A 13,228-nucleotide genomic window follows, 5' to 3' on the forward strand; every position below is an offset into this window, starting at 1 on the left:
TTAACTCAGCTAGACAAACCGTGGTTCCCGCTTTCTGACTGGATGTTGTTCGGACACAATTACAAGGAAAGACAGCATACAAATATTTCTTATTTCAACACGGCAAAAAAAGTGTTTCCTTTTGATGACGCTCTGGATAATTCCCATTAACCACCAGAGAGGAAACCCCTCTCATTGTCCGCAGATTGTATCATCAGCTCCATCCTCTTCCCTGAAAGATATCAGTTTTACTGTCAGTATGCTGGAATATGAGTTGACAATGACCTTGACACAACCACTGTTGCCAAATGCCCCGTCGTTTTACTGAAACTAGGGAAGTTAAAACAATACATCATGACGGGATCGCATGTTTAAAACCTCAGTGTTCCCTTTGATGTGATTCTTACCTTTGGCACATGATCATTTTCCAGCAGGCAGTATACACCTTCACGCACTTAAGTGCTGCTCTGCAAAAGTCCTGGAAGCCAAATTTGCCATGAGGCTGCTTTTCATGACTCTCAGGAGACAGCTAGCACTATGCAAAGATACTTAAAGTTTAAAAATGAAAAAAACATTTGGAAAGAAAAATGTCAGTCTGATCAAAACCTCTCTTAACATCCTGGACAGCCAGGGCTAAAATGTCAATTACTAGCAGCACGATTTCCATCAATACAAAAGTAAATGTGCTGACACAGAGCGCCCCTCTCCAAAGTGATAAATAAGTTGTAAAAGTACACAAATTCTCTGCTGAAGTGTAAGTACAGGTACCTTGGGTGGAATAAAAAGCTGGTGGGTTATTTTTGAAGGAGATGTGAAAAAGTAAAGGCTCCAAAAACGTACTCACAGCATAAAAGAAGAAGCTGGCCCTTTAAGAATCAATTCTACAGGCTGTTTCTTTGCACAGCTACTGTATCACATCATGTGTGGAAGACTATTCAACATTTTAAACGCAAAAATAAACTGCTATATTATATAGTATGTGATGTGCAGTGATGGACATACACCAATAAATCATCCTTTCTTGTTGTTCTTGTTGCATCAGTTCAGGTTAATATCAGTTTTGAAGTTGGGAAGTTATAAAACAGCTCAAAAATAATAGAGATAGACCGATATGTTTTTTTCAGGGCCGATACCGATTATTAGTAGTCAAGGAGGCCGATAACCGATATTTGGAGCCAATATTTATTTGAAGTAAAAGGGGAAATATTGGCGTCAACATTTTGAATAATAAAAACTCCAACTCTTAACTTTGTTTAAATGCCTTTAAGCATATGTTTATTAAACAGCTTTTCAGATTTGCAAAAATTGCAGGGAGCTCCCAGGCTCAGCAGCATGTCTTATAAAATTAAATGAAAACTTAAACAAATAGCTCTCTAAAGTTTTCTACAGTAAATAAAGTTTTCCAAAATGTTAATATAACTGAAATGTTAATCTTTCACTTATCTTTGTTTTATGGGGATATTTCAGTGTTTTTGAAGTGTGGTTGTATGAGTTTTAAATCACTAGTAGTTGTAGGGACTACAACGGATGCTGCTCAGCTCGTCTCCTGTGATGAGAAACTGCAGGAGAAATGGAACACAAGCTAGGCTATGGGTTCTGCAGACGGTGTCATTTCTGCCACGTGATTTAGTGAATTTTGAGCCAAAAAAAAACAGTTTTAAATGGATCTCTTATCAGCCGTCAGATTTTTAAAAAAGGTTGATGCCGATATGTGTCAAAATACCGAATATCAGTGCCGATAATTGGTCTATCCCTAAAAAATAATCCCCTGAAATGAATTAAAGCTTAATTAAAGCTGTGGAAAATGTCAAAACAAGTCTATTTCTGAGAGTAAATCACTTTGCCCGACACCTACTCTTTGGAAGCGGTTTTGAACATAAAAAATAACTTTGCAGCAACAGTCAGTCTTGTCACTGATGGTCTGATTTGCTTTTAAAAGTCATAAAGAGGCATCAGTATTAATTTAAGTCTGTTTTATATCCAATGAACTCCTCACAGGAGCTTAAACACATGTAAATACAGTTCATTTGTCCAGAAAGAAAAGTATAATCTGTCAGATACATGAGTCATCTTTGGTACACTGTTGTGTTTTTTGGGGTTATTTTTTCTGGTTATTTAATATGAATTAAATCTATTGCAGCAAAGTGTCCCGGCCTGATAAACTGGCTGTCCATGTATTTGAAGTAGACGAGGATGTTGACAAAGATGAGGTGAGTCTCTGTCTTACTTTGTTTTTCTATATTATCAATGTCTAGACCTCACATCAACATACATACCTGAGAAATACCAGAGGAGTTTATATACAGCCTTTATTACAGATGACCTGTTCCTTGTTTCCTTGTTTCAAGACCTTTTATCAGGATCACATCCCTTTATTAAACACTCAGCTTAGAAAATAACGCTACACTAAATGAGTCTAATTTCAGTCATCAGTTCAGCCCTTCCTGTTTTTAGTACAACTGTTAAAGAGATAAAAGCATATTATGTGTCTAATAGCAGAATTTAAAGGATAGAATTAAGAGTAATTAGATTTAAAGACTTTTACTGGCATACCATGTCTTAAAAACAACATTTTTTCAACAGAAGAAAATCTTTTCATCCTATTATAACTCATGTGTGACAGAGTGGGTGTGTGTTTTATTTTTTGCTTGGAGTGTTTGTTGTTTTTGGAAAGGCTTGTGTAGCAGGAGTGCACAGCACAGAGGCTCATAAGTGAACTGGCACACACTCCTGTTTGATGATTCAAAGCTGTGGCTTGAGCAGCCTCAAAAGATGTACAGGTGCGAAGATGATTCTGACCCCTTTTTCCTGATGATGCGTCAAACTGTGTCTCCTATAGGCGACAGAATGAGCCTCAGTTTTAGCTGCAACAACCCTGCAAAGTGTCTTTTCCCTTCAACTGGATGTTAGCTGTGATTGAGGAAAGCTGTTGCAAATGTTCCATCCCCCTTTTTTTTCCAACAGGGAGGATGCTGATGCAGATGAAAGAAATGATTTGACCTCCTCCTCAGAAATCCCCGTTATAAATCATGTTTCTTTTAATGATTGTGTGTTTTGGACCACATCTGCTGCGCAATTAAGTTCATCAGCTCCTTGCCTTACTGTACCTTAGTTTTTGATTTGCAGATTTTTTTTCCATCCCGTCCTTGACCAAGTTTTCTGAAGAAGATTTACACCCAAAGAGAATGAACCCACTGTCAAATACTGTCTAGACACTGACGAGGAGAAACAGGCACCAAACTTTTCCATATGCCTTTCACAACTCTCCAGAAAGCACATTAAAAAAGTCACAAGTCCAGCCAGCACTTCTAAAATCCCCTTTTGCTTTATTAGACTGAGAGAAGAAGAAGAAGAAGAAATAGAGCTGGATCATAATGTTGACATCTTGAAAGGCCGTTCAGTCATCTCATTGTGAGAATGGGATTTAGTTCCTCGCTGTAGTCTCTCAAAGTTGAGGAGAGTTAACTGCAAATGACACATCTTTTGTTCATACAGGCCTGATCTAAACCAGGACAGGGTGGTGCAGTTTGTCTCTATCTCCTCTTCCTTCATTACTCCTCTAATTGGCTTATTTTACCAGATCATGCTAGCTTGTGGATCATGCTAGCAGCATGCTTAGATCCCATGTTAGTAAGCACAGTGTGAGTGTGCGATGATGGGGTCCGTGTGTCATGGATCTGCTGTGAAAATACAGATATTTATTTGCTTTGACAGTCATAGTTTGTTTAAAGTTCTTCTGCCTGCTTATTTGGACTGAGACAGACTTACATCATGTCGGGCTCTGTGGTGTCTCAGAGCACAACATCAAAGGTTTTCTGTGCAGTGAGGCTGGGAGTGTTTGAAAGCATTGTAGATAGGACGATTCACAGTGAAAATATACAAATTCAGGCATGTTGGGTCCCCTCAAAGAAAAAATCTTCAAATTTCTTACAAAGCACAGGGTAATTTCCCAATTTCTATGTGTTGCAACCTTTCAAAAACATGAAAACTTTAGAGAATTGCAACCTTATGGTACACTTTGACAACTCCTGGTATATTTTGACCTGCAGTGTTATTTCTAAACCTGTGTTTTTGTCTCTTACAGGACACGGCCTCCTTAGGCTCCCAGAAAGGTGGGATGTCCAAACATGGCTGGCTGTATAAAGGAAACATGAACAGTGCCATCAGTGTCACCATGAGGGTGAGACAGTGGTGATGGCCACATTTCAACTGCAATGAATCCACAATGAATCAATGAACAGAAAATTAGATGGCAGCTATTTTGATGGATCAGTGCTCAGAATCACTTCACCAGTAAATGTGCCAAAATATGAATCAGGATTAACTCGTTTTCTGACATGGAAACCAAATATTTTTGTCTTTTGGAGTTTTTGTTTGATGAATTAAGGAATTAAAGCGTGTTCCCTTTGGCTGAGCGATTAATCAATCATTAAATAACCCGTGGTTGCAACCCTAGCCACATTACCTCACAAACACTGTAATGAATTGCATGCTACTTATCAGGAGAGTGTAGATCTGGATGAAATAAGGTTTAGCTTTGAGGTGGGTTGTAGTTGCAGGTTTGTTATTAATGGCAACCAAATATTATAATGCAAAGATGATAGAGGACTCACAGTTTACAGCTGTATTCCAAAAAAGCACTGTGCTTTGTTTTATAATAACTGGAAGTTAAATGATTTTATTTTGTCTTTTTTGCAGTCATTCAAAAGGAGGTATTTCCATCTAACACAGCTTGGAGATGGTTCTTATAACTTAAACTTCTATAAGGACGAGAAGATCTCCAAGGAGCCCAAAGGAACCATTTTCTTGGACTCCTGCATGGGTGTTGTTCAGGTAAGCTGTAAAACTCCTTCTGTGTCAGGTGCAGAGATTTTCCGCAGTAATAACCTTTATTGGATCATTATCTACGTCAAACATACTTCATCTTAATGTATTTCTCCAACATGGAGGGAAATACATGAGCCACAGTGAGCAATCCAGATTTCTCCATCAATGATAGACTACTGCTGAAAAAGTATCTTTGCGCCTTTCCTCTCTTCATTTCCCTGAAACCTGAGCTCGCTCCTCCCCAGGGTCTCGCTTTACTGCTGACTCTGAGCTGGTGAAACAAGGTGAATGCTGAGGTCTCACTTCTGTGCACTTTCCACCAGCCTCACAATCAATGCCACGTGCAAACATCTGACTGTAGGCCAAGACTAACTGCACTATCATCTGTCATCTAAACAGACGGAGAGAACCTGATTTTACAGACGAGGCATCCAGCTGGCTTTAATGGCATCTTTATTTGAGAGTAAGAAGGCAGGTTGACAGCGTTAGTCATAACATGTGGAGCCCAAAGTGAGGAAGGAGGAGAGGGGTATTAATGCTTTTAGATTTGTAAAGGTTTTATCAGTGCAGGTTTTGGTTTTCGTGCTGTCGCCACAGTTCCTCAAACCTCCTCCACCACCCACTATCCTAAACCACAGACCCTCACTCTGCTGCATTCCTCTGTGGTAGAGCAGATTGAAGTAAGAATGAACCGCCTGGTTCAGTCTGGCAAGAAACACTGTTTTCTGTGCCATTGCATACATTTTATTAAAACAGTATCGACCTCTTAAAATCTGAATAAAGTTTAGTTTGCCTTGAAAATAAAATCAAGTAAACCAAAAGGGAAATCATTTCACTGCAGTCACTTTTTTACTACAATAGGTTGTTTACTTTAGAACACATACCAAAACAGTGATGTTGCAGACCAAGTGTTGAGACATTCAGAAACATGACTAAAAGATCTCAGCTGATGATAGAGGATTGCTGAACAGTCTGCAACATTATTATCACAAATCTAATCTGACACATGCTAGATTTATCTTTGACATGTAGACCTGGGAACAAAACTTACACTATGCAAAATGTCACACATCAGAGAGACTTTTTCTAATAATATAACTGCCTTAGACAGCATCAGTCTTGCATCCAGCACCTCTGCTAGAAATCTGGGTGTCCTATTTGATCAGGATTTGTCCTTCAACTCCCACATTCAGCAAATTTCAAGGACAGCCATTTTTTACTTGCGCAGTATCACAAAAACTAGGTGCATCTGGTCTCAGAGCGATGCAGAAAAACTAGTTCATGTATTTGTTACCTCCAGGATGGATAACTGTAATTCTAAAAATCAGGCTGCCATAATAAGTCTCTATAAACTCTCTATCGCTCTTCCCAACCCTAACTCGGTCGAGGCAGATGGCTGTCTAACATGAGTCTAGTCCTGCTCGAGGTTTCTGCCTGTTAAAAGGAAGTTTGTCCTTGCCACTGTAACTTGCTAAATACTTCAAAGTGCTCTGCTCATGGTGGATTAAGATGAGATAAGAGAGTCCTGTCTGTAAGATGGGACTGGATGTTATCCTGTCTTGATGTTGGGTCTTTGTCAATAATATAACATAGAGTACAGTCTAGATCCGCTCTGTTTGTAAAGCGTCTTGAGATAACATTTGTTATGATTTGGAACTATATAAATAGAAATTGATTGATTAATTGATTGATGTCCCAAAACAAGGCTGACAGTTTGTAGCCAAGTTATCTCACTACTTTTGCACTTATACTTGTTTTTCTTTTGGATTTTATATTCATACTCAAAACATTCTTATTTGTGTGGACTGAAAAATTTTAGGTATAATTTTGCTAAATGCTTTTATATGGTCAACACCATGTTATGCGCCATTTTACTAGCCTGTCTTAAAGAACAATGCCTAGATTGAAAAGTGGTTGAAGGCATGCCACACTATTAGCTCATAGATCTGAGGTATGTGCTTGTGGATCAGCAGCATGTGGCGTGGCCAATGGTGTGCCACTAGGGGGCTAAAGTCATGTTCCCCCAGTAGTATGCCACAAATATGCACTACACTTTTATGCTGATTTTGTCTTGAATGTATTTATATTTTTTTTTTTCCTGCTGGTTTGCTGATTATAAACAGTTAAAGTTATCATGTATCAAGAATGTTTAGCAGAGCTGTTTCTACAGTGCTCTCCTCACTTCATTTGACACCTACACCACGGCACCGACATTACACATTCAACATATCTATACAGATTGCCACTTTTTACCCTGAAAGACTTATTTGCTTATTTGGATCATATAGAGGCATCAATAAGAATTTCAGTCAGTTTCATAATCAGCCAAAAACTCCTCACAGGAGCTTTAAGTTTCATGTAAACTATGTCAAAAGAAGGAGCGGCTCTCAAGATAAGCTGATAGTAGGTGGTCATACTCTTGTTATAATACAGATCCTGTGAGGCATTTTTCAGTACTCCTTAACTGATAGTTGAGGAGTGTCTTGATCTAGTGAAGTCACAAAGATCCTGTGACTTCAGCTCAAGCAGCAAAAACAGCTCAAGTGGAAGTGCAGATGTTTAACTGTGTAGCTGTAATTGCATGTGGAGTGACATCATCCTGAGCTTCGAGCCGCTCCTGTGCTTTGTTAAGATGCCAACATATGCTCCAACATACAAAGCATTTTCACGAAGAGCTGTACGGCAGTCCCTGCAGGTTAATGAGGAGCAGAGGGGCTAAAAATGAGACCTGATTGTTGTGGTTTGAGGTTTTATTTTCTCCTTCTAATCCTCTGCCATAAGAATTCTAATTCTGAGAATATTGTGATAATTATTTTGACCGGGTTGTCTATTCATTATCCCAAGAATGACTGACTCATGACTCTGGTCCTGCCATCTATCCAGTGCTTAAGTCTGTTTATCAAGACCCCAGTTTTATTTCCATGTCTTCTCAGCCTGCCTTCAGATAAAGGAGTCTGCCTCCCTCTTACTCCCACTCTGCTGTTACAACATAGCAAGCAAGCTCCAGTGATAACCACAGCATAACAATCCTCCGAATGCTGACAATAATAAGATGACTTTCTTTTTCCACTGAATAAATCCTGCTTGTAAACTTTATGAAAATTAGCAGAGTGCTGTATCATGCATTAACTGAGGCTGAACCAGCAGCAGTTTGAGGATTTAAACAGGCTCTGATAGTCGCTGAAGCTAAAATAGGACAGTGATATCACCATCTGTGGCTGTTTGGTGGTCATAGTTTGGCTCATTTTTTTTGTTGAGCTCCATCACACGTTAGAAAGTCTCCACTGTGGTCCTGGCAGACCTGGAGGCTTTGTTTCGCAGATGGAAATACTCTCATTGTCCATTTGCTTTGTCAGTTAACTTAAATCAGGGTTCCGATTTTCATCCCTTTCCAAAACAGTGACGCACGTTTTGTGGATTTTTTGGAGCTGTGAATTGCCGTATTTGGAACTGTGAGCTGTAATTGAATATTTACTTTGCATACACAGATGTGTTTTTGTAGGCTCCAACAGCAAAGATAAAGAAAGTGAGAGTGAAGGTAGAATTAAAGTCAAGAACACTGTGATTTCGATCATAAAACTGAGAATCTACTGTCTTCTGATGAGCTGGCAGAGGTTAGATGTTTGCTTTGGATTCTGAGATTAAACACGGACATCTCCACGGTTGGGAATTTGGTTTTTAAATGTGTAAAACTAAACTAAGTCGATCAGTCGTCCAGTATCAGATCTCTGTTCTGATCTTTGTGTTGTGCCCTTAACTTATTATTTTCCCTCTTAAGATTGACTCGTTAATCTAATTTATGCTCTTTTCCTCTCGTCTTTTCTGCTCTTGTCTCCTTTTGCACTGTGGCGGCAGAATAACAAGGTGCGGCGGTTTGCTTTCGAGCTGAAGATGCAGGATAAGAGCACCTACCTGCTGGCTTCAGACAGTGAGGTAGAGATGGAGGACTGGATCAACACGCTCAACAAGATCTTACACAGCAGCTTTGAGATCGCCATGCAGGAGAAGAGGAACGGAGACATTCATGATGGTGAGTGTCTTAGTCTGTCTGACTGTGGCGCCTGGAGGAACACAAACATGAAACAGCATATTATTTTGCATTAGTGTTGTCCAAGTATTATCTAACTACTCATTAGAATCAGAAAATCTTCTTTGCCATCTAAAACATATCAGACCACAGTGTACCTCATTATTCAAATAATATGAATGCTTAGCTTTCCAAAGTTAACAGCAACATTTGAGACTGCTGTTTTAGACCTGTTCTGGACTAAGTAAATGACCGGATATCAATCTGCAATTATTTTCACAATCTTATGATTGTTTTGAGTCTGCAATATAAAAAAGATCACTTGCAGTTTCCTTGATTTTAAGTTTTTCAAGGTCTTTTGATTGAAAATGAATATTTAAAGAGAGTTGCAAAATTAGGGCAACAGTTTGAGCTTTGTAAAGTCGTTTTAATAGATTTCAAATCAGCTAGTTAGTCAATTGATTAATTGGTGGATTCAAAGACAAAAAGCTGACTTTAAAGCTCCTCTGAGGAACCTTCTGTTCAGTTGATTTTGGTGCCCCCTGTGGACAAAGCAGTACCTCTTGTCCTGATTATGCTTAAATCATGTTATCTAACAAACAAAAAAAAAACTCATCAAGCTTCCTTTTTATAGTCAAATATATCACTTACTGTGGAAAAGTAAAATCCAGGCTTTTTTCCTCAGTGTGCTGACAATCAAGTGGTGACACCTACCTCATTGTAGCGGTTAAATTTTTTGAAAATTATGATATAGAATTTTACAATCTTGACATTCATAGTCTCATTTGGTTTTGTTGGCTATAAAAAAGGCATCACTGTTAATTTCAGTCTGCTTTATAACTAGATTAAAAACTCCTTAGTTTAGCTTTAAATAACAAAATCTTGAATTTTAATCATTCTTTAAGAACGTTTTCAAAGATTTATAGGTTCAAACATCCAAAACTTGCATCTTCCTTCAATGTAAACAAAAGAGGCAGTTTTAAGACTTTAATCTGAGTTCTGGGAAAGAGCAATTAGCTACTTTTTTGCATGTTTTTTTTTACAATTTACACCAATAGCGTTGGCACACATGGTAATCCTCAATTTAACATCCTTGAAAACACAACAATCTTTGATTAATGCAGTTGGTTATAGAAGCTATAAATGTGATACCTGTAAATGTTTCTGAGATGAAAAATGTCCCCAGTTATTAAATCCAAAATAACAATCAACCATCCTGTAAATCCACTCATATTAACAGATTATTTATTCAAGGATACTCTACCTACCCTGAGGGTGTTTCTCTAAACCAGACACCATTCATTCATGCCAACCTCTACTCACTACTCATAGCTCACTTCCTCCTGTAGTAATGTAGTGTAGTCTGAAGCCATGTGATACCAGACCACCCACACTTTTAATACTCACCTCCTGTCTCAGAGGAGGCATAGCCATGCAGGAAAGAAGCTGAACGCTTCTGCACAAAAACACTCCACTAATCTCCTTTAACTCCTCAGACTTTATTAATCACACTGCACGAGAGAAAAAACAACTCTGTTTGAGGAGATCTGTGAGCTTTCTTTAAAGCCTGCAGTGTGTCCATCCCCAGCCTGACTGATGACTGTTTATCAAACTTTCACATGTCAGTAAGAGATCAAGAAACTTAGTGGCACAAAAAGAGGTTTTGTTAATGTTTTAAAATCTGGTGGTTTTCTTTTGTATTTCTCTCTAGATGATGATCTTGCAAAGTCAGACAGTTCCTCTGGCAGTATGGACAGCTTTCAGGTAGGTCTTACTTTCACATTTTGCATACTTGGTTCTTTCATTATTTTATTTGGGATGTTTTTAAAAAGTAATAAAACATCATGCTTATAACTTCCATGCAACAAAATTCAGCATAAGAAAGTAAGTAGAGAAGACAAGCTGTAACCTGTTTCGACATGAGGACACCTGCGTCAACAGTTTTTAGATTTTTTGAGAAGAAACATGTTTTTGAATGATTTACTGACTGATAAGTAAAAGCTGCAAAAGTCATTTTATTTTTCGTTTCGTGCTGTAGCATCACTAAGTGGTATGCAATACTAAAACCATCTGTGCATGGAAACTGCTGGAAACAGTTAACGGAGCAAGCTTGACATGTAACAGTAAGCTGTGCTGAAATAAATGGTGGTACCACCTGCCTCTCAGCACTCAGCGGTCTGTCCATTGGCCTGTAAAATATAAAGCTTGTTTCCAGATGGGTGCAAATGATAGAAAAAAAATCTACTGATGTTGAAAGAAGATGACTGACTAGAATTCTCTCAGATAAGTTTTGTTTTCTTTGGTTTGAATCAATTCAGGAAATGCTTTTTTTCTCCTCAGAGTGCGAGAGATATAGAGTCGAGGATGAGGAACGAGACCAGACTGAAGCTGTTCACTCTGGACCCTGACACGCAGGTAATGAAGTGTAAAGCACATTAAACTTCACTTATTCCCATGTGGTAATAAGATCCAACCTAACACTCCTCAATCAAATGTAACACCCTCCATTGTACCGTCTATAGAAACTGGACTTCTCAGGAATCGAGCCGGATGTGAAGCAGTTTGAGGAGAAGTTTGGTAAACGTGTTCTGGTGAACTGTAACGACCTCTCGTTTAATCTTCAAAGCTGTGTGGCCGAGAACGAGGAAGGACCAACAACAAATGTAAGGAGGATCATTTTCTGCCAACAATAGATCCAAAATAACAGATATGTCATTATCCGGATTATGAAAAACGGATCAGGAGGTTTGTTTAAGAGGCCGGATGAAATCGCCTCATTATTGGAGGCACTGAAAGACTGCTGTTGCTCAGCAACCAAGCTACAGGCTCAGTAATGGAGAAAAATGTGTATAATGGAGTCTTATGTCCTGCTGTTCCTCACAACAGAAACTGTCTATTAGAGTGTCAACATGTCAAGACTCTGTCTCCACACTATCAAACTATGATTAGACACACACTCATGCACACACTCTCTCTCTCACACACACACACACACACACACACACACACACTCAGGCAGAGACTGAACTATGTTAAGGCAGTGCCTCCCTCTGACATTTCACTGGTATCAGCTCAGAGAGGGAAATTAACTTATTAAAATATTGTCCTGACTTGACAGACTGGTTAGCAAAACTGAGAAAAAAGCCGAAACATCATAATCACCTTCCTCTAATATAGAGCCTTCATCCTCTCCTTTTCCAGGTTGAGCCGTTTTACGTCACCCTGTCACTCTTCGACATTCAGAACGGCAGAAAGATCTCCTCCGACTTCCATGTGGATTTAAATCACCCATCTGTACGAGGCATGGTGTCCAAAAACACCAGCCAGTATATGAACGGGGGAGGGGACGCCCACCCTGAGGGGCAACGGCTGGTTCATGGGGTGCCAGAGGCAAATATGCAGTATCCAAAACTGGTAAGTAAACAAAAAACAGAACTGATATTTTAATTCTGAACATTAAAAAAGAACTAAGTTGTACTTTGTTAGGATAAATTAGCATTCTAACCTGGCAACACTGATATTCTGGTGTAAAGCAAGTATTAAGAATACATTATCTGTTTTATGTTAGCATACCAACACTTGATAGTCAGCTCACTACAGCTCAAGGTGATAGGACTTTATTAGTTTTGTCAGTTTAATCTCATCAAATTGGACACATTTCCAATTTTACATGATTTTGATGGTGTAACATATGGTGAAAAAAGGTTACCTCAGTTCATCTTCTTTGGAACATGAATGCTTGTATCAGAGTTCTTGACAATCCATCCAATATTAAGAAAAAATGACCCCAAATGTTGAACCTTTTAAATTCTCAGGGATCATCAGGTGATTTGCCAAGCCTCTGCAATTCATCCTCTGAGGAACATGAATATCAGAATTAATTTAACCATTAGATTTTATTCATTCAGCACCAAAGTAATGAGTTATCCTATCAATTTTTATTTATATAGCACCAAACAAGTGTTATCCCAAGATGCTTTACAAACAGAGCAGGTTTAGACTGTACTCTATGTTATATCATTAACAAAGACCCAACATCAAGACAGGATAAGATCCAGTCCATTTTACAGACAGAACTCTCTTATCTCATCTTAATCCACAATGAGCAGAGCACTTTGCAGCATTTAGCAAGTTACAGTGGCAAGGACAAACTTCCTTTAAAAAGGCAGAAACCTCCAGCAGAACCAGACGCATGTTAGACAGCCATCTTCCTTGACCGAGTCAGGGTTGGAAAGAGGGATAGAAGAGTCTTAAGAGACTTATTAGGGCAGCCTGATAAAAGGGAATTACAATAATCCAACCTGGAGGTAACAAATACTGGACTAGACAGGATGTGTCTAATGTAGGCAGAAACCTCAAGGAGAACCAGACTCATGTTGGAGAACCAGACTCATG

The 13,228-nt window shown here is 38.8% G+C and overlaps 1 protein-coding gene across 3 annotated transcripts in view; it reads left to right on the forward strand.

Moving 5' to 3' along the window:
- LOC117820029 (dedicator of cytokinesis protein 9-like) overlaps window positions 1–13,228 on the forward strand; it is a 92,644-nt gene that overhangs the window by 54,326 nt on the left and 25,090 nt on the right. For all 3 annotated transcript variants that reach the window (XM_034693648.1, XM_034693649.1, XM_034693650.1), the window contains exons 5-12: window positions 2,120–2,189; window positions 4,064–4,159; window positions 4,678–4,812; window positions 8,662–8,836; window positions 10,545–10,597; window positions 11,174–11,248; window positions 11,356–11,496; window positions 12,035–12,247. In XM_034693648.1, the coding sequence (XP_034549539.1) occupies window positions 2,120–2,189; window positions 4,064–4,159; window positions 4,678–4,812; window positions 8,662–8,836; window positions 10,545–10,597; window positions 11,174–11,248; window positions 11,356–11,496; window positions 12,035–12,247 (958 nt within the window). The remainder of the gene's footprint in view (window positions 1–2,119; window positions 2,190–4,063; window positions 4,160–4,677; window positions 4,813–8,661; window positions 8,837–10,544; window positions 10,598–11,173; window positions 11,249–11,355; window positions 11,497–12,034; window positions 12,248–13,228) is intronic.

This window comes from Notolabrus celidotus, chromosome 10 (assembly GCF_009762535.1).
Source record: "Notolabrus celidotus isolate fNotCel1 chromosome 10, fNotCel1.pri, whole genome shotgun sequence".
Lineage (NCBI taxonomy): Eukaryota > Metazoa > Chordata > Actinopteri > Labriformes > Labridae > Notolabrus > Notolabrus celidotus.